The sequence below is a fragment of the Glossina fuscipes genome, unplaced genomic scaffold, assembly GCF_014805625.2.
Source record: "Glossina fuscipes isolate IAEA_lab_2018 unplaced genomic scaffold, Yale_Gfus_2 2, whole genome shotgun sequence".
In the NCBI taxonomy this organism is placed as follows: Eukaryota; Metazoa; Arthropoda; class Insecta; order Diptera; family Glossinidae; genus Glossina; species Glossina fuscipes.
The window spans coordinates 9012548-9034383 of NW_023998416.1; the positions used below are offsets into that span (position 1 = coordinate 9012548).

Genomic DNA, 21836 nt, shown 5'->3' on the forward strand with positions numbered 1-21836 from the left:
AGCTGTCAGCCCGTCTACAACTTTCTAGACCCAAAGCACAGATAGAAAGGGACAGTAACTAACAAGACTTTTAGAATAAGGCGACTATAGAAAACGAAGCGCTCTATCAAAAGAAAAACCTTAAAACTTTATTAGGGGGAAGATGCTGCGGGTAATGAAGTCTGTTCAGGAAACGTTATATGCTGAGCCGTCTTCACCAAACAGGCCGCCTTCTGCTTATCATATGTTTCGATCAGGATTTGTTTGTGCAGGTTTTTGTTTTTGAAATAACGTGGACAGTTTCAAAATATGAGTTGTCCCTCCAACGTGAATTTTATATATAGCCATAAAGGTGGAAAAAATACATTCCAACTCGTTAAACTCCTGGACACTTTAAATTGACTATAATAAGAGGTCGTTCAGTAAGTATGACACCTTTTAAATTTAAGAGAAAAAAAAAACAACTAAAAGTATCAAAACAAATTGTGCTTTATTTTGAAGCGAAGACATTGCTCTTACATCCTGAACAAAATAGCGTTCAAAAGTCCACCAAGGCGTTGAATATACCTGACGCACACGATGACTTCAATTGTTAGTCACTTTTTTCAACATTAGCGTTGCGAATGTTCGCCGCTAAGTCTCACAAAGCATAGAATTTGTCAGCATAGAGTTAGGCTTTAATGTGATCACAAAGAAAAAAATTCCATCGGTGTTAAATCAAACCGAGCGTAGCATCAGCTGTGCTACACGTACCATCATCCTGCTGAAGCCATATCCTTTCCATAGCTGTGATCTCAAGTGATGGCTACAGACATTGGCGTAACATTTATCTGTAGCGATTGCCTTTCTTCTCTCGTCATCTCGAAAAAAGGAAGATTTGGTGACGCTACGCCATAAACAATGTCAAATAGCGAGTTTTTTGAATACAACAACGCGTCATAAAATACTTTTCCGTTCTTCTCAACAATTTTCTGTATTAACGAAGTCACTAAGACAAAAATTAGCCTCATTTGGGGGGATTGCATTGATATGTAGCCACAATTGTGATAAAATGTTTAATGATATCAGGAATCGTGAGAAGCTGTGTGATGCACACACAAAAATGTGCTTGAAGCTGAAAATTATAATTTAAAAAATATCACTTTTCATGAAGGACATTTTATAATGCTTAACACTTTTTGCGAATTGACAGCTAGCACGAATAGTATTAACCCGATTTTTTTTTATGTGACTTTTGGCAAATTGTTCTGGAAATCTTTTTTCAAATGTTTACCTACTTTTTCAGGCCGACAAAACGTACTAATGTTTGGGTTTTAATCGACTTTAACAATAAGAATTAAACAAAACCGTTCGAAAAAAAAAAATGTATAGAACTTTCTCAGCAATAGTAAAACGATCGACAAAACATTAAAGCATTGCGTACAATGTCATTCTGCAGAATAAATACTGCAAAGTTAATTCTTTTAAATGTAAATTTTTTTTGTAGTATTTACATAAGAACGTCCACTTGGTTTACGGTGTAAAATCGGAGAAATTCACATCCCTTGCTGCAAGCTTCTCCGAAATCCATTGACGAGCATAGGGAACGCTATCGTAAACGCCAGGCACGTTCGGATCATTGCAACCGATGCCCCAAGCTACGATACCCGCCTGATAATAACGATCTTTAAAACCAGGTATTGGACAAACCAGTGGAGAACCTCCATCACCTTTGCAAGTGTCTTTGCCAAGCTCACCGCCAGCACACAAAAAAGTTTTGTGCAAGTTAAAATAGAGACCAAGGCGAGTCTGTCTTAATTGATTCTCACAGGTGGAGTGAGGAACTACCGGCAATTCAATTTTTTTCAGAATTACTTGATATTTTCCTTCCCTACCAAATGTGTCTTTACCCCAGCCGGTAGCAAAACATCTCAAACCATCGAAGTTAGTGTTCGGCTCTGGCAAGCAAACCGGACGAATATTTTCTTCCCAACGGTAAGGTTCTTCCAATATCAGCAATGCTACATCATTGTAAAGCGTACCACGACTATATTTTTCGTGTACAATTTTCTCTTTAACCTGTTTATCGACGTGTGGTAATATTTCATTCGTATTCTGTGTGTCCCATTCGCCAGCTCGTACAATTAATTGTCGGGCTTCACGATTGATAACACAATGAGCGGCTGTTAAAGCGACGTTAGGAGCAATTAGAGACCCACCGCATTCATACAAAAATATCACATCGTTATCGCCATTCTCTTCGACACGTAAAATGGCTAGCATCCATGGAAATTCACCGAATTCAGCCTCGTCTTGTTTAATTGAGATTTTAAAGCCTACACCGTTTTGATTTCGCCAACCGCAACCATCATGGGGTTCGGGCGGTAGAGCAGGAATAACTGACTTTGTTCTCTATCGTGAACGAAACATTTTGTTTGTAAAGATAGAAATGTACCCTTTAAACAAAAAATACCGTACCTTATTTGGTAAATCGCAACAGGCCTCATTGTAGATGCAAACGTCACCATCAATGCGTATATCAATGAAATTTTCGCCTGTAGTACTAATTGTCCCATCTACGCACAAATGCCTAGGTACGCATTCCTTATTTAAACCGCATGATTTGTATTTACCAAACTGACCCGTTCGATTGCCATCCGGATTTGAAGTTGGAGCTGGAGTTGGAGCTGGCGTTGGATCAGGATTTGGCATAGGTGCTGTGCGAATAGTTACTGTAGGTGGTGGGTCGACATCTGTTGTTTTTTTTGTAGTAAAAATTCCTTTAATTAGTTCATCGAGTGTTACTTGACTATGCACTTGAGCAACTAATGCACAGGACACGAGTAAAATTAATTTCGCTGCCATTCTTTGCCTAAGACTGAAACGAAATGAAAACTAATCGCAAAATTACACTCAAAGAACTAGCAAAGCAAATAGAAATTTTGGTTAATAGTATATAAAAAGTTCGGGCGGGTTATCAGCACAAATGTTATTGAAAGTCGTTGAGAATTCAGCATTAAACATAAGAGTAGTACTGTAAACATTTGCTTATGATTGATTTGCTATATATTTTATAACAACTATTAACGGCATATTAAATTTGTCAACTCGCTAATGACGTTAACAAAAACTAATAAAGATTAGTTGAAGTATACTAAAAAAATTTGCCTAAGGTATCTAATTAAGCCCGTTTGCTACATAATCTTTAAATAAGTGTGCACTCTGCACTCCGCTGAGTGCACTGCTTGCATAACAAGTGTAATTCTATGCTTTTCTTAGGATCGCCTAGTCATTGTTCTTTTGTTTTAAAACGGTTCATAAGTATCCATCTTCTGAAATAGAATTTTCCTTTGCATTAATTAGGAAAAGCGACGCATTCCTGCGTTTTATATTTTTCGATACAAAACTAGACTTATGCAAAGGTCTTAAAAACTATATTGTTTATGCTTCACCAGCAAGGTAATTTTTTCTGCTGCGTAAGCTTTAAAATTAACAGTGTCACAAAAGAGATGTCATGGCTTAACAAGCTCTCAGACAAAACAACAACATCTCTTTGAAAACCCTTCACAATTTTCGTATGCACGTGTTCTTACATATAGCACTGAGTGTTGGCAGACTATTGAGAAAACTGGAATGTGGAGTAAAGCAGAGATAGTGATCTGCTGCTTACATTAAAGATGACTAGGCTACAGCTTTTATTATAGCGTTAGATTTGGGCAAGTTCGCTCCCCCCAAACAATATATACTTTTCGCCTTCTCGTTTGTAACATCCTGCAATGTGTTCCAAAGAACTTGTAGAGTAAGCATTGATTGTCTTGATTATCTTAGGGGTTTAAGATTAATTACCTAATTCTTACTCTCTTACTGTTCTTTCATTTGTCCTACAACTTATTAGCCAATACTTTATTTTAGTCTTCTATAAGTTCGTAATATCTTCTGTTTCGCCTTCCATTAGGTAGTGGCGCCGTACATTTGTAAGCATTTTGTTTCCTCCTTCCATTTAGTCTGAGACGGGTAGCGCACGTCACGGTCGAACATTTAGGAACTAGTTTTATTGGCTATTTGAGCTTTGCTAAGAAATATGGATTCTCCAAGTCATACAACGTAGAGACTACTCGATAGTGATTACGATGATGCGGAAGGGCAGTTTATAAGATTAAATGTCATTACTTCCTTACCAAGTTTCCAAGCAATTCTAATAAATTTGACGGACGGAAGTCTCTGGGCTTTACCCAGCCCATGAAAAATTTAATAGCTTAACTGCCAAGCAATGGTTTCTATATTTATAATTTTATACTTATTTATACTAATTAATTTTTTATATACTAGTAGCTTAGTAATATTTGTATGGTTCGTGTACATATATAATTTGTATATATTCTTAAAACAATATTCTCACTACACTACACAGTTTACTATACTAATATAAACATAATGATAAGAAAGATGATTAAGAAGCCTTACAAATCAATATACTAAAAACAACCCAAAAATAATCATAAAATAGAGTTAAATTATAAATTGAAAAAGTAAAAAATAATAGAAAAGGTATATATAAAAATCGTAGTAGTTCACCTTATTTTGATAGTACGTTTTTAAATCCTACACCACTTGTGCTACAAGAGTATATTAAGTTAGTGCAAATGCTTACAATACTCAGAAGAACAGCAGATATAGCCACTTCTTATTAGACCGATCGATATAAAAAGTGATTTTGGATTCGATCGAAGCTTGTGTTTGTCTGTTTCTCTTATTTCCTTACTTCAACCTATAGGATGCAATTTCTGAAAGATTTCAATGAAATTTGGTACACTGACATGTTTTGACTCAAGGGCGAATGCTATTGAAAATTTCCACTTTTTCGGCCACTCCCCATATAGCGCTATATTTTGAAAAGTAGTTCTATGAACGCCATTTTAAAAATTTCTGAACAAAAGTGCCTAAGTAATAATATTTCACCATTCTAAATTGGTGCGGAAGCTTTGAAATGGCTCGGGCCATATTGTGAACCACTCTCATGTAACGACGAAAACTAAAATTCATATGACAAAACGGTCAGGCTTTTCAATGCTTTATTATGAAAGTCAGATTATGATAATAAAATTAAGATAAAAAAAGGTTAAGTGTACAAAATTTGGTTTATCTCGGCCTCTTTCTTAGATTATGCCCTCTTTTGCTGCTCTTTTTCTTTTTTGGGACAGAAAAGTTGAAATTGTAATATGTTATGATGAAAACTAATCCACAATAGCAATTTCATATAATAATTAATTGTGCTCAATTTTTAACATGTACCTCAATTTCTGAAACTCTTAGTCACCACAATTTTTACGAAAGATAAGCGTTTATAAAAACCAGGTGCAATTTTTGTGTTCTATGGTAAAAAAATTAGAATTGTATTAGACAATGTGGTATAGGGTATTCAACGGTCGACTTAGCCCGACTATAATGTTTTTAATTGTTTTCACATTGTTTCACATATTATCACCCATTTCTCTCTTTTAAGATGAACGGATCTCGATTTATCTCAGCAGCGATGCGATAAATTTTTTACAGCTAGTTCCTGCGGTACCCAAATATCAAATTAGTTTTTCTGTTCAGCCGTACACAAGCTATTTAAAACAGGGGAGTAATCACGTATAAATCGTGCAGTTGATCAATTAGCTTAGCTTCGTAGTAATATCGTATGACGTAATGTATCTGGTATCTTTCTACATTTCAGAGAACTTCATCGACCTTGTTAATAATTGATCAACAATTTCGCCATAAGTTTAAAGCAAATATCGTATTTGGACTTGTAATAAACACCAATGTTCACATAAATATGGTGTGCGACTAAATATTTCACTGCGCTTGGGTCAAATATACTTTTTGTAATATTTTTCAATAAGTCAGTTATTGTAATACTGTGAGGACGTTACAAATGCGGAATTGTGTCCATTTGACTTACGTTCAATACTATAACTTTTAAGGCACATATATCATAATATAAGATAATAAATTGCCTCCTGAGCAAAAATTTATAAATGTCCAGTGAAAACATTTTTCACATAATTTATGTGCACCCGTGTAGAAGAATACAGCACAGCACCGTAATATCTATTAAACAAATGCCATAAATTATACAAATTAATTATTTGAATTTGCTTAGCACACATTCAGCGCTCGCTCAAAGGCAAAAAATTTCCCTTAATGCACGCATCAAAAGAGACTTAATCCGGGAATATCCAATTAATAAATTAATTAATATTCCAAGTGAACCGCTGCAAAACAATAGGAACAAAGAATTTCAAATCGATGCAGTTCTATTTCTCGATCTGCTAGCAGCACTTGTTCGTTCCCACCATTTTATCAAATGCTAAACAATTCAAAATTGATGAATTAAGAAATTACTGACGACTGGAAGTGGTTTTAGAATCGAAAAGGCATATCAACGATGCGTTTTACTTCGCTGTGATTTCAAAGCAATATGACGCTTGAAAATTTATAGAAAGCAACTATACTGGACAACAAAAAACAAACATAAACATTTGGATAGCTTCGTTAGGTTTCAATAAATGATTTTTTCTTATGTATATACATGTATTTCTTTCACTAAAATCCCCTTTAAAATTTTGAAGTATTTTTTTTAGTTACTTTAAATCGTGTTATCAGAATAATAGATTTAAAATAAAAAATCGCAGTTAATCAAATGCTATAAACTGGTTTTTGCCTAATTAAACTTGACTTTAACCAATAGGTGCAGTTAAACTTGTAAACAATTCACGCTTCATTGCAGAAACAAGTAACGTTGTTATGACTCAAAAATTATTTACGTTTTTTTTTTTTTTTTTTTTTATATACAATTGCCTTTCACTCACAATTAGTTGAAATGTAACTTTTAATTTCCCGCTACAAGCTTTGATCGTCACAACGATCTGAGAAGAACTGCTTGAAAGTTGACAATTCATATTTATCTGAGGAGGATGACACCAAAGAGCAAATAAGCAAATGAGTTAATTTTGAAAAATTCGAGTTTTTGAAGTCCCTTTTTACATAGACAATAGCAATCTTTTATATATCAACGTATGCTCCAGAGACTTCCTAACGTATTATTTGCAATAGTACTCAGCATTGCAATCTCCATTGGTTTAGCCATATCCACTTGCATAAACGCATATGGTAGTAACTGTTTGACTGCTGAGTAAAAGTTTTTTTAAAAGTACCGAGAAAGAAAATATATTCTTAATTTTGTAAAATTAATTTTTGACTTTACTGTAAAGCCAGAAAGCATCCGATACATCTTCGTACGTGATAGTAACCTTAGTTATAGCGTTGCAAGCATTACAAGACCTTCTTCATCGAATTCACTTCAAGACTTTAAAAACATTTCTAAAAACCAATACTGTTCCAATAATTATTAAAAAAAAATAATAATAATAACAAAAAATTTCGTTAAATTATCTTTTTTAGTTCGTAAAAAAAAAGAAGAAAAGAAAAACACATTTTTTTTACTTATCAAACATTAAAAGAAAGGATCTGATTTGATTTGAATGATTCTTCCTAACCGCCTATCCTTTCGTTGTTAATCTCCTTTTGAAAATTGAGATCGACGTTTGAACCTTACCATAAATATTTATAGTTAACGATTACAAAGCATTATAGTATACTACAGATCAAATTTGGGTAAAGAATATAATTTATATAGATCGCTTCAAATTGCAAAGAATTATGAGAAAAATTCTTTGAGTTTGTTTTTATCGATAATCTTTAGTGCAACTCTTCGAGCATTTAAAACAAAAAAAAATTGATTACAAACTCACAAATGCAAATTAGCCGAAAAATTTATTTTAATCTTTGATTTTGCCTATAATTTCAAATCAAATTAATTAATTATTAAATGGCCAATCAGAGCAACTTCATGTTCGTTTACTTCGATCTCTTGCAATAATGGCTTTTATAAGATCTACTTGCAACTCGTTAAAACTGATTCTATTATCTTCGACAAAATTCGACGCGATCTTCGGGATGAGGTCATTGTGACAAGATTTTGTACCTTGGAAAAGAAATAACAAACTATATATACAAAAAGCTTTACAAAAATATTGTTTTCTTAACGCGTTTATGATTTTTTAATTACCAATATTGACCATTCACAATGGTTAGCGAAGAGGGAATAAAGCTTTCTTGCTTTTTCCTTCTCTTTTGTTTAAAGTATTTTCAAAGCTCATTTAACATCATAAGCAATTTCTTTTTTGAAATTCAAGCTAATTGATCGCTACTTATATCCAGAGGAAACCGAAAATTTCATCTATATTAACTGGAAGTATTCAAGCGAAGAAAAAGCACAGCATTTATGAATCGTAAGTAAAAGAGTGTGCGATGTATCTTGAGCGAAAGTTTTTGTTAACCTTGGACGCGTCATTCTCCCGATTGCAGTCACATACGCTCGTGCACTTAATTGCAGACCAATATATTCTTTAACAGATTTGTTAGCACCAATACTTGCGACTTTTTCGTTTTTTTACTTTCTATTCGCAATACCTAGATGTTTCGTCAAAATGTTTCCCACTTTCACCATTAGAACCAATGAATCGTTCTAGGCTTGTCCGTCTTTCTATATGTCTTTGTAAATGTTTGCGGGAAACATTAACTAGATAGCAACTATTAAGACGCCGGCTTTAAATTTGGCGAAAACATTGAAAGTTCTTCTGTGTGGATTCTTATTGAAAATGAGCACAAATAGACCAAAGGATATGTTTATAATACGTACCCAACAACAAACACACATGTTTTCAGTAGGAAAAAATTGGACTTTTTGCTCCTTACTCGCAAACTATTCTATGAGTGATCCTATAGGACCCTTACAAAAATCCACTTTTTTTGTCAGTTATGCCAGATGTATGTAGAATATCAAAAAATCACAAATTATTCGTACTTTTGGATTTTTGCGTTTTTATATCCTAAACCACTTGTAGTACAAGGGTATATTAAGTTTTTGCGGATGTATACAATACCCAGAAGAGCTCGAGATAAAGTGACTCTTGTCTGTTCCTCTCTCTCTCTCTTTCTCTCTCTCTCTCTCTCTTGTTTTCTAACGCTATTGAAAACGGTTCAGATCGTACCCCCTTTTCGATTACTTTCAATACAGGGCCTCACTTTCAAAAGTCATTATATGAATAAGGGAACCGAGAAAGTTTCTACACAAATTTAAAGAGATTTAGTCGGAACAGATATCAATTCTTGAAATATTTCCTTCTTTTTTAATAAACCCTACACCACTTGGGGTACAGGGTATAGTATGTAACATACAGAAAAGCTTAAGATAGACCCGCCTTTTATTGTACCGTTAGAATGGGAATCATAATCTGAAATGATCTAAGCCTATCTGCCCGTTTGTCCATCTGATGTCTGTCCATGTAAATTTGTGTTCAGGCTGTACGTCTCAATTTTTGAGATATTTCGATGAAATTTGGTGCAGTGACGTGTTTGGACTCAAGGAAGAACGCTGTCGGATCGGTCCATCGTTTCGATCACCCCCCATATAACACCCTATTCTGAGATGTCGTCACTGTCGCTCACTGAATCTTTGGACCGTTTAGGGCAATTTTCGAACCTCTCCCCATGCAACGAAAACTGAACTTCACACGACAAAAAGGTATAATTTTCAATTCTTCATGAAGAAAAATATATCGTAATAGTAATTTAACATAAAAAAAATTAAATGTACCAAATTTAGACCTTCTCGACCTATTTTTTGGATCGTATCCTAATAAGGATTTTCACAAAAATTGACCCTTTGTAAAGCAGAAAAGTCTAAGTTTTAATATGTGGTGATGGAAATTTTTTATTATTTTATCAAGTTCTTAAATATTTTTAGACGATGAACCACTTATGGGACAAGCGTGTACTAAGTTTGTGAGTACGTACACAAACCCCATTGATTCTCAATTCTGTTGTGCATAGATCTAAGCTTATCTGTCCGTCTGTCCGTCTTTTATTCTTGTGGTCAACCCACAGGTCGCAATTTTCAAGGTATTTTGATGAAATTTAGTACACCGACATGGTTCGGCCCAAGTATGAGAACCATCGAAAATGGTTTGAAGTGGGTTATTGGTGGGTCATGGCACACTGTATCGTTTGTTTATTATTACTACTATTGTTACTTCTATACATAGTATATATTGCACGTTAATAACTCAAGTCTCTATCGTTTTCAATTCCATTCGAAGTATTGTAAGTTGCTTGGTAGACGATCATCCTCGCCTTTGTACACGCTTTGTAATTTCTTTCTTTTTTTTGTGTATATTGTCAGATAAGTAACATGAACCGGAATATATTCATTCCATCTCTCGTATTGAGAACTAAGGAAGTCTTCTTCAAATTTTTAATATCGAGCTATAGGGATTACTGTGCAGCTCAAAATTAAAACTTTTTCGATACAAAAAATCATTTATAAATTGCAGATAGTGATAACAATTATTTGAAAATTTATGAGAACATATGTCCTACCACCCAGCCGTCTTTCCGTCGCTTCACACCGTCCACTCATCACATTCATAAACATTATGTGGATTTTTATTAAATGTAGATACAATGAAAGAGCGCATACGCAAGGCAAGAACAAGTGTATGAATGAAATTTGGTCTAAAAATGTTCTTCAGTTGTGACAATTCACTCGCAGACGTCAAACGATTCATTGCAATTAGTGTTGAAACAAAATACAAACAATTTGTTGAACAGAAAATCAACATATATATATATAATCAACACCAATTTATACAAATTGGATATAAAAGCGTGCAATTATTATTTAATTGAAAATCAATTCGATGTCTTAAACATAAAAAAATTATGAAAAACAGTTTAAAATAGCACACCTCATACTTACACTTTATGTATACGTTCTTATATATAAATATCTATGCTATTCTGCGTACTTACTAACGGGTATTATTGCTGACATAACGATAAAAATAAACGCAGAAGAGTAGTCAACTTTTCTTGGAGAGATAAACAGTGCGTTCAACGACACAGCATTTCAATGTGCTTGCAGTGTGGAAAATATAGAATTAGATATATATGTTGCTATCGGCCTAGTGAATTTTGAAGAGATCAGAAAAGGTGAATTGTATAAATAAAGTTCATGGTCAAGGTCCAGATTTAGTTTAATTTGATATGAACACAATGGGTATTTCAACCGATCCAGCTTTACTCCAAGTAGAATTATCGCAAAATTTAATAGAATCGCCATCGGTATCCACGTTCATGCCAGAGGAGGAAGCTTCTATCTATCCATTACTCTCATCGAATACGAATGGCACCATAACACCGTTAACTTTCTCCCATCCCCTAACGCCTTGCATTGATAATGATAATGACAGCAACATGTCGACGAATCTATGTAACGAAGATGGTAAAGTTGAAACTAGCTCGTCATCGGGTAGCAGCTCGGGTATTGGTATAAGTGTACCTAGTGATATTGATGCTTCCACCACTCTGTTTAATAAGCATTCGTATAAGCATTTGCCGAATAATAATGTAATTCAGGTAAGAATTCAGAGGACAACGCCACATATATCAAACACTAAAGCTTAATGCATTTTGCAGGATACGAACGGTCACGGGCCTAATGGGAATATTCCTCTACCAAAAGATACGCCTTCGTTTGTGTCATGGAATTGGCCTTTGATACGCAAATGTACATTTTTCGTTTTTATGTCCAGTCTACTGGCTATGTGTGCCATCGTTGTGGCTATGATAGTAACGCTACCTAACGTCTGTAATCCCAAGTAAGTGAAAAATTTAAAAGTTAACTCGATCGCCATTATTCTTCTTTGTTTCACTCTGCAGAACGGTTTGGTATCGCGGTAATGTATTCTATGAGATCTTCCCAGCCAGTTTTCAAGATTCAGACAACGATGGCGTAGGAGATTTACGAGGCATAGCGAAGCGTATCGATTATTTGAAAGCATTAGGGGTAACAGCTATTCGCCTTAACTCCGTGTTTAATTCACCTCACTATCCAGAAGACTTCGAAAACGTTACATCACTAAAGATCATCGCACCTTACTTGGGTGATTTAGATGATATGCGTCAATTGACCCGCATGCTTCATAGCAATAACATCTCGATTATTTTAGATGTACCTTTGCATCCATTTATAAAAGAACTGGGCGAATCAAGTGGAGGCCTGTTTAATAATAATTCGATTAACGAGAACGCTGACGATGACCAGTATGAGATTACCACACAGCGTCAAATCGTTGTCACTAAGAATCTTATTACCGAATGTTTGCAATATTGGCTTGAGATGGGTATAGACGGCTTTTACGTCAAAGGTTTAGAACATGTTGAGGATATAGAAAATTTACCTTATCATTTAATTGAATGGAAGAACCTTTTAGGTATGGATAAGGTTCTTATAATTGAAGTTGGAGTTCTTTCGAAATTATCACTCAGCCAAAGGCAATTAGCTCTCATGCATGTTGATCTAATCGATGTTCACTTGGATGTTTTTGCGGGAACTAGCCAACTGGAGAAAAAATTAAATACGCTAATGCAGTCTGAAATGCGGCCCTCAAAAAGTGGTGTATGGATACATTGGTCTCTAGGAGGCGTAGATAAGATACGTCTTACCCGAAATCAAAGTAGTGTCGATTTTACACTGGCCGCCACTCTTATGCAACTAATGCTACCTGGCACATGCAACATTTTCTATGGCGATGAAATTGCTTTACAAGCGGCTTATGACACACTTAACGAGCACATAGAAACTAAACATCTGCACCACTTGGCGGTAATGCGGTGGTCGTTTAATGACAGCCTACAATTCACCAATCGAGAAACACTTCCCTGGTTGCCAAAATCGCCAGATGTAGACTTCCATCATTTACAATATATCAAAAAAATGATAGCTTTACGTAATCGATCCCCCTCCATATATAAAAATGCCATTTGTAAAACAGATGCGATCCTACAAAATATGGCTATCAGGCGTAGTCATGACGATATATTAGTTATTGAACGTGTTTATCCTCGTCGCAATTCGTTTGTGTCAATTTCAAATTTCGGTCGAAAGGGTGTGACTATGGACATGACAGCTTTATACTACAGTGGAATTGTGATGTTAAACAATTCCGATCAAAAAATATATTTTAGCAATTTTAAAATCAATGCTCAAGAGACCATTATTGTGCGCCTAGATAAGTAATATCAGCTCGTTTCAATTTGTAACAAATCTTACTAAAGAATGAATCTTCCCTTAAACCCTTTTTTTTTTTAAATATTTACAATAAATAATGTAAACAAAGTAAATAAAAGCAAACAAAGGAATAGTGTTTGCTTTAAAACAATTATCCCAAGTATTTCCCAAGTTCCAAGTGGAATAATTAAAAAAGGTAATCAAATGCATAAATAATAAGAAAAAGCAACAGATGTCTTTTAAAATAAACGAGGAACGTGTCAAAAGTAAAGTTGCACTCATCATTAAAAAAAAAATTGCAAAATGTTGTGTTAGACTGAGATCGTTTTTCAAATTAGCCCAACAGTGTTATTTTGCGGTGATCCCTGACAGAGGTTCATTGTACACATTATTTACAAATTTTATAGCGTCGGCAAATATTATTCCGTGTTACGTTGGTTTTATTGCAGCTTGCAGGGGTGGGCAACTTTCTACCTCGAATGGGCCGAAATTTTAATTTTCATATCACGGTGGGGACCAGAACAAGGCCCAACTATTATTAAAAATGCAGCATTCGGCATCAATTTGCATTCTCTTTAAATCGCTCATTCTATGGCCTAATGAACACAAAGAATACATTTAAGCAAGTATCACAATTGATAGCTACACAACTGAGCCGGTAGTGAGGACAAGTACAATCCATTTGCAGCATTGCTATATACAAACAAAGCGAATTATTTAAAATCGTAAGTGTAGCGGGCTGGAGTCGACGACATCACGACCTCGTTGTGTCCGCGGGCCGGCTGTTGCCCATCACTGCTGTAATGTGTACCTTTTTAGTAAAAATGTTTTTGCCCAAATTATACGCCCACTTCTTATCCAAGTCGGTGGTCTTTGATGTAGAGTGCATACCTTGTATGTCACCTTTCTAACGCATTGTTTGCATTAAGGAGGGTTACAATGACATCTAACGAACACACGAACGGACCAATAGAGAGCATTTATTAAACTTAATTTCGTTGAGATCAGCGTTAATAGTCATCTGAGGTAGTGATTTTCAATTCGTCAAAAACTCGCCTGAAAATGCATACAAATCTCTGTAAAGATTTATGTTATAAATTTCTCATTATTTACATATCATTCTTGTGTGTTACTTAAACAAGGGTTTCAAGATATTACTGCATAGCACATTAAACACAAACTACCAGTGTTACTTTGTTCACAAGGTACCAAATATGCCTACTGTTACATGCAATGAGTAGCGCGTGCCGCTGTTTAAAAACTTTCTCTCTTCGTTCTTTATTTTTGAAGTTTTTCTTGCAAAGTAAACAAATAAATCGTTCTCTTTGTGCTTTTCAATCCAAAGCAGTGCTGCCGTGTTACTGTAAATTGTACTTAGATACTGCAAAATTGCAAATAATCTGAAAATATCAGTAAATATATATATATATTTATATTTATGTATGTATGTGATTATAGTAAGAAAGAAAACGAAATAAAGTAGAAATTATATATAGGTTGCCCTACCTACATATATATAGTTTGGTCTCTTACGACTTTTTCCTATACCCAAATCTGAAAACACCCATGAAAAAACGGAATTTTGCCACGATTAACAAGGTAAAGACCGTCTCGCCGACAGAGCTGAAAGCCATACAAAAAGCAGGTATCAAAAGTGCTTCGATAAGTGCGAAAGCTATGTCACAAGTGTATTATATCTAAGAGGGATTAAAGGAGACAACATAGATATTGATGAATATATAAATATTTTTCGATAAAAATAAAAAGGGCGCTTTTTTCTTGAACAAACCTCAGATATTCAAGGATATCTTAGATCAACTGAGAAATCGCAATCTCGATTTATTTTAAAGAAATTAAGTAGGTTGACATGTATTGTTCCGCGAAGGGATCTTATTACATTTCTACAACTACTCCTTATATAAAGCCGCGTTTTGAGAAAATTGTTTACTATGTAATGCAATGTATTTAATGGTCCAACTATAACGTTTGAACTTATTTTTTGATTTTTTTTTTAATGCTTAACGACCTTATAGACCGACCTAAACAGGTTTTTGATTTGCGCTAATGGTAACGGAAGGAGAAATAGGTTGAGTTCAAGTTTTTAAACAATTTGGATAGGAAAACAAATCCCGCATTTGTGCTGATCAAGAATATTTGCACTTCACTGAATCTTGAACACTTACTACGATCATCTTCGGTTTAGTGAAGTAAAGGTGAAATGAATCGCGTTTTACTTACTGCAGATTACTGCCTTGTTCTAATTTCAGGTATTTTCCTGAATTGTTTCTTTATGGCAACGCTCTGGCTTATGATCACGATAGGTAAACAAAAGCCGTTAAGTTATTTTACATATTAATTAGTATGCTTCAATCGCATTAATATTCAGTTCTTTTATTTAAGAGAAACGATTTGGTCGATTATCGCGCGTGAATGGTGGACATAAATCCCATTCTTTTGGCAATTAATTTAGACGTGTCTCAGTGCACGCATGTTTTTGTTTAATTGATCAGTGAACTAAGTGTTTATTAAAGTAATTACGCTTAAAGACAATATTTTATCTGTGAAATTATTAACGAAACACTTATATATAACCTTTTCACAACAATGCCTCAAGAGTTAGTAGTTGTGCATAGTGTTGTGATTTTATTGTTAGTCTTATGTATGTCTGTTACATGCAAAGTTGTTGTTGTAAATTCAAAAGCACAGCATCTACCAGTCTTAGCGGAAATGAGTAAAAATAGACAGTTATCGTTCATTTCTGCCGCTACTAAAGAAACTAACACAGCCGACTTTATACGACTTGTGGTGATGCGTTTCATTTATGGCCTGGCATCTACGATGGGAGTTGAAGAAAGATTGGAGGGCGTTTTTAACGGAGCCTTTGTACCACCCAATGCCGATAATGATTTGTTCGATTTCGGTGGTCTTACCGATTACGGAGACGGCGATGATGATTACGGTGACGAATCTGCGTTAGAGAATGTGATTGCGGCTGATCTTTAAAATAAGTTCTTTTCTATTATTTTCTTAAGAATATATTTATTTACGTTTATTTATTTATTTACTTAAAAAAACTCTATCGAAACGTTTATTTAATATACTTCTCTGCATTTAAGATAAAAAGAAATGAATTAATTCTTTTTTTGCATTCGTATATGTAAATTATTGGATTTCTTTCCCGTTTAAATAAATGCAGTAATAATTATGTAAAATATGTGATTATTTATTTCAACCACACTAACACAACCTCACGTACTTTCTTGGCTTGAGTTCGTCATCTCACTTTCTTTTCTACGCGTGTCTTTACGCGCACATACGTATTCTCTTTTATAACGATGTTTAAAAGAATGCGGTGTGTTAACATTGTCAAGGCACTGGTAGTCAATTAAAATGCCTACATATCGATCAAGTTTCGAAAGTTGTTTAACAGAAAGTCTCCTTTAATGAATTTATCTAAACAGTATATCAAAGGGGTTGGGTTCAATTAGATGCTCTTAAAAACGATTCAATTATTTCGAGAATCCGTTTAATCGCTTTAACAGTAATGAGTTCCTCATTTAACAGAATAAACTCCAAATTTTTTATTTTCCTAAAGCCTGAAATATTACTTCATGTTAATTGACAGAAAAACATACGTTAAAGCAAAGAGGTGCTTAAAAAAATATGCTTACGCTGTGCTCCCAAAGTTGCATATTTCGAGGCAAGTCATATAAACTTTGCTGATTCATTATGAAAATGTCGGACGGTTTTGGAAAAGTTAAAGCCGTAAAACCATGAGGAAATCTGAATTTCCTGTGTAGCGTCACTAAAATAACTGTGGCTTGTAAACTAGCGATCGGAATGAAATTTTATTACCTAACAATTATATGGATTCGTAAATAGTGATCCTACATGGGTTCATGTGATTCCGCAAACTTGTTGAGTGATGTGTCGTATTTCACAATTCCTGATACTTTTTTGACAGCATAGAATAAATCGAACGGTTTCTAATACTCACTCTACATATTGCAATTATTTTATTTCTCTCTTTCTTTTTGGGCAGCCATTAAGGTTAAATAATCGAATTTGTAGTTTTTAATATTCAATAACGTATTTTTAAATACAGTGAACGGTTCATCCCAGTTCTCTTTTATTTTCTTTATGTAAACAATGGATTTGAGGTAACTAAAAAAAGTTAATACATTCTTCGTAGAATGAATGAGTTTATGATAGGTTATTTCTCTTGTGAGCTACACTGCTTGAATATTGGGCAGCTTGGAAAGCATCGGATTATATGGTAATAAGCTAGGCTTAAAATTAATAAGCCACTGCCGATTGGAGTTTATTCTGCGTTGTTTAATGCTTGGCTGTTGAAAGAAATTCTACTAGGCGTTCAATTAGTTAAATAACGGGCAGGCTAAAAAGAGTTGGGCCTACTAATCACGAAATAGTCGCAATATGTCATAATCGACCTCGTTTTAATGTGTGGCCATTAAACTAGACTTCTAATTGCTTATATATTAAACGGTCTAAAAACTATTGAACCATTAGGCATTGAGGCATTAAGCTTTCTTTGAAGCGTCACTTTCACATCCACGAGCAGTGCTTAGATATTGGCAGAGCAAAATCTAATGGGTGCTTCGGTAAAGGGATAGTCTTACGATATATGAGTCGCAGTCGATCACTCCGGGAGTTATTAGCCTTTGAAATCTGTTAATGAACCGAATGACAACAAATTTTACAGCAATTTTTTCTGAAAGCCAATATGATACATGCCGGCAGGCAACATTCGCAGCACTATACCAAAGCCGCTGTATTCACTGGGTGTTTCTTCTGCTGAGTGAATACTTGTCTCATGATATTATCTGTATAAACCAAGCTTCCACTCTTTTGGCGGAACTTAACGTAAAACTAATACTTACGTAAAAAGATCTGAAAAAATTAGACTCCCCTTCAAAATGCAATTCATATTCTGCAAGAAGGTAGAGGAAAGCGTAAAAGAGTAAATTATTATATAATTATTATATAATCTATTGAAACTCAATGTTTCAAGCATAGGAAAATATCAACTTCGCTCGAGCATTTTCGCCATAAAATGTTTGGCATAGGTAAACGAATTTAGTCTTTGATTTCCTTCTTTGCTTGCCAAGAAACAGGTTAAGGGCGAAAATGCAACATAAGACGAGAAAACGTAACAGACTTACTTCGCATTTTCAACTCAACCCGAAATCGATATATTATTTGTTCTTGTTTTCTATAAGTTATATCATATATAGGTCACTCTGTCTATCGTATTAGTTGTACAAATGTTTTCCAGTTCTTTTAAAATTTAGTTGTCATTTTAAAAATTTAAAAAATGCAAAAATTATTTTAAAAAATAAACGATTTTGTGTAAAAAAGAAAATCATATATATATATATATATTTTGGAAATAAAATTATTTATACTAACGTGATAAGAAGTAAAAAGAAGACCAAACAACATGACAAATAACATTTCGTTACCAATAATTTTAAGTGCAATCAAACAACATATTGAAAATGACAACAGGGGAATACGAGCGTTCCTTCCATGTAAGAAATGGAAAACCGATGATGCAAATAAAACGTTTTCATGTGTGTGTATGTGTTCCGACTTTGTCTTTTAACTCTTAAATATTAATATTAATGTTATTGCATAATTGAGATAAATCTATAGGGGATTAAGAAGAAGATTCAGGTTTCGATTTTTAAAAAAAGATCAAAGATGTTTATCGCTACTGTCAAAGCTCTTGTGCTTAACCAACTCGCCTCTAACCTATGTCTCTTTAAAATATCCTTTGAGAAGCCAAACAACTTGTTAGCCTACTAGTAGGACTATCAGTCTCGTCTTGGCGAATCCTTCCCGATGTCGTTCAAATAATGAATACCGGATTGATTGCCAAATAATTCCCAATATGCTATGATTTCCTCTAGCTTCTAGCAAGGTTACGGGGCAGAATTCGAAAATGGCTAGAGGTTAAGAGATGACACGCAAGATTTTACTGAATTCTTTTAAGAAACAACTTATTGCCGTTATTTTCGTTTCTTTGATGTTTTAAGTGCATTTTAGCTTTATTGCTCCGTCTCTTAGTGCCAGAGCAAGTTTAATCATTTCCACAAACAGCCGTTTTACGAAAATTGCGTTTATTTTATTTATTTGAAATCCCTATTTCCTGAAGTAGGAATTCGACAAAGCATTTCATTGCGACAAGGCTTTTAAGTAAGTCTTGATAAATTTCGCTACCCTTTCTTTTACCGGATAATTCAGATTATTTGCTATGTATGCTTTAGTGGACTTAAAATGTGCTTAAGTTCATCTCTACAGTTTACGGAAAAACCAACAGAAATAATTTCGAGACTTCGAAGTTTACTAAACTCGTTTAAGTTTCAATGTCATGCCTTACTTATCTTCCTGAGCGATTAGTTTTATAATAAAAAAAAAATAATAAAAAAATGCTTCAATTATATAGCTGTAGTTAGTTGTACCGTTTTGCAAAATAGAAAAAGAGCTGAAATTCTATTCAACTTCATAATGTTTGCCTGCATAGCCACTCTTTGGATAAAAGACTTAGAAAAGCTTGCCACTTGTCACATAATTAAATTCGTTCCTTTCATCGAATTGAAAAGCAAGTCTAAAGACGCCTGAAAACCCTAAAAGATTAAGGAAAATTTAACCTAAAAGATTACTTGCCAATGATACCAAGTTCTTATGAAATTTTGATTTCCATTATTTCTTAGTAAATCCAGCTTGTTCGCTGGAAAACAAGCTCTTATATGAGTTGTAGCTTATGTGGAACATAATCTGTAATGCGATTTATACGCTATCATCCGTGGAACAACATGATCTCCTTTTGGATTATTTATTAATTCTAATCGGAAAGTAGGAACAACCCGAGGCGTAGGCTCTACGTACATCTCTGAATGCATTTACTTACCTTTTTTTTTTTTCATTATATTTATGTACATAACTGAAAATGCTTAAACGATATGAAATATAGTAAGCAGAAGGCATTCGACGTGCATCAAATCTGATGTCAGCTTAGATTAGGTATTCCGGACGTTGTTTACCTTTACGTATTGGCTTAGGGTGTTTATAACTAAACGAAAGAATCAAAGAGTAGTTTAGAAAACTATTAGTAAGTAAAAAAAGTGTTGTGGGAAGATTTCACTTTCCTCTCTGCCTTTATACTAACGAAAGAGCTTGCGAACTAAAGATGTTTTAGCTGCCTTGGAAGTACGGTAGTTCACTCTGCTGATATCGTCTCTTTGATCGTTAGGAATTTTATGATGAAGAAATGAGTCTTACCAGACAATTTGTTTGTTGGGTTGCGGAAGCATCCTGGATTTTCACATTAGCTAAGGTTGTAGCCAAATACTCCCTATCGCATTAAAGAGTTTCTGTGATCATTGTGCTTTTACCCAAGTTGGCGTTACTTTTCTGAATGTCCGTCACAACTGTAGTAGTACGCAATTTTCCGCTTGTGACCTGACTGTGGGGTTGCAGTACAACTGGCTGCTTAATCCATAGGTAAGCAGGAACGTTACATAAGTCACGCTTCAATAAGAAGAAATGAAATAACTGCAAAGTAATGCGCGTTGAGTAATCAGGGAATGTTGACTCCTGGTCGACGCTAGGCAACACAATATGCAATTTGTATGCTTCCCCACACTATGGACTTATGTCTTATCTAGAGACTGATATTTAAGAAATAGTTCTGAAAATATCTTTCTCACCTCCCGATCCTTTTAACATCGTTGTTTTTATTGATGTTATTATAGTAGTGTAGCCTTTTTTAGTTATTGATTAACAAGTACTTACTTATTCGGTAAAAAACTGAGATTAAAAAGCGTCTCAGTTTAAACAGAATGTTTTAGTTTAGTAGAAGTTGAAACGATACTAGAACTAAGCTTGTGATGGCTTTTTTGAAATGTTCCATGATAAGCGCAACATTTGTTAGTGTAATATAGGTGAACATTGTGTTTTGTGTTATATTTATCTACGATCAAAACATCGTCAACTAGCTAGCGATTATAATCGTATGATGTTCGATGTATGGTTATATGTTATGTGAGTAAGCGTTTGTTTACATTTAAAAATCTACGCGCTCTACGCTCGCGGAATATATGCTTGTACGTACGTTTTATATGCTAGTCAAGCTTAGCTCTGTTTGTTTATAACTGCACTGGGAATGTTCTTCATTAGCTACCATTATTCCACTATCTCCTATACATACATTCCGTGGCTGATTGCTGATCTGCGTAAACAGTATATAAATTGCGAAAAGCACCATTCAATGGCGTATCATTTCTTCATATGTACAATACGTACAATAAATGCATGCAAAAGCGATTATAAGTATTGATTAAATGAAAGCATGTAAATGCTTTTTATAATTATTGATTAACAGAGAAATTTCCATCAAATAATTTAGTTAATCTGTGCGAAGCTTTCAGAGTTGTTGTTAAAAATTTAAAAAATTTTTTTTTATTAAAAACGTGATTCCTGCTGCAAATATACATATATATATATATATATACTGTACATATATACTTGTATTTTTTTTTTTTTTTTTTTTTTTTTTTTGCTCATTTATTGTTTCTTCTTAATAAATTGATTAAAGTGAATGGCTTTCGAAGCGATGCGATTAGTTCAAAACGAACAAACATTTTTATAACCATAAAAAAATCACTTTTTTCTT

The 21836-nt window shown here is 34.2% G+C and overlaps 3 protein-coding genes across 4 annotated transcripts; 2 read left to right on the top strand and 1 right to left on the bottom strand.

The window, feature by feature from the left end:
• Nucleotides 1-1230: 1230 nt before the first annotated feature.
• Nucleotides 1231-6895, bottom strand: LOC119633705 (phenoloxidase-activating factor 2-like). 2 transcript variants are annotated; one of them, XM_038027391.1, is made up of 3 exons: nt 4137-4214; nt 2437-2853; nt 1231-2370 (listed from the first exon to the last, which is right to left on the bottom strand). In XM_038027391.1, the coding sequence occupies exons 1-3, from the start codon at nt 4197-4199 to the stop codon at nt 1492-1494; spliced, it is 1359 nt and encodes a 452-aa protein (XP_037883319.1). In that variant the 5' UTR covers nt 4200-4214; the 3' UTR covers nt 1231-1491. The 2 variants fall into 2 exon arrangements, with proteins under 2 accessions (XP_037883319.1, XP_037883323.1); XM_038027395.1 differs by lacking the exon at nt 4137-4214 and adding an exon at nt 6816-6895 and having other exon boundaries at nt 1246-2370; nt 2437-2836.
• Nucleotides 6896-10505: 3610 nt separating this feature from the next.
• On the top strand, nt 10506-13265 carry LOC119633238 (neutral and basic amino acid transport protein rBAT-like). Its single transcript, XM_038026678.1, has 3 exons — nt 10506-11484; nt 11545-11726; nt 11788-13265. The coding sequence occupies exons 1-3, from the start codon at nt 11113-11115 to the stop codon at nt 13145-13147; spliced, it is 1914 nt and encodes a 637-aa protein (XP_037882606.1). The 5' UTR covers nt 10506-11112; the 3' UTR covers nt 13148-13265.
• A 2287-nt stretch (nt 13266-15552) lies between these two features.
• Nucleotides 15553-16206, top strand: LOC119634088. The gene has a single exon (XM_038028026.1). The coding sequence runs from the start codon at nt 15743-15745 to the stop codon at nt 16139-16141; it is 399 nt and encodes a 132-aa protein (XP_037883954.1). The 5' UTR covers nt 15553-15742; the 3' UTR covers nt 16142-16206.
• The last annotated feature ends 5630 nt before the right edge of the window (nt 16207-21836 follow it).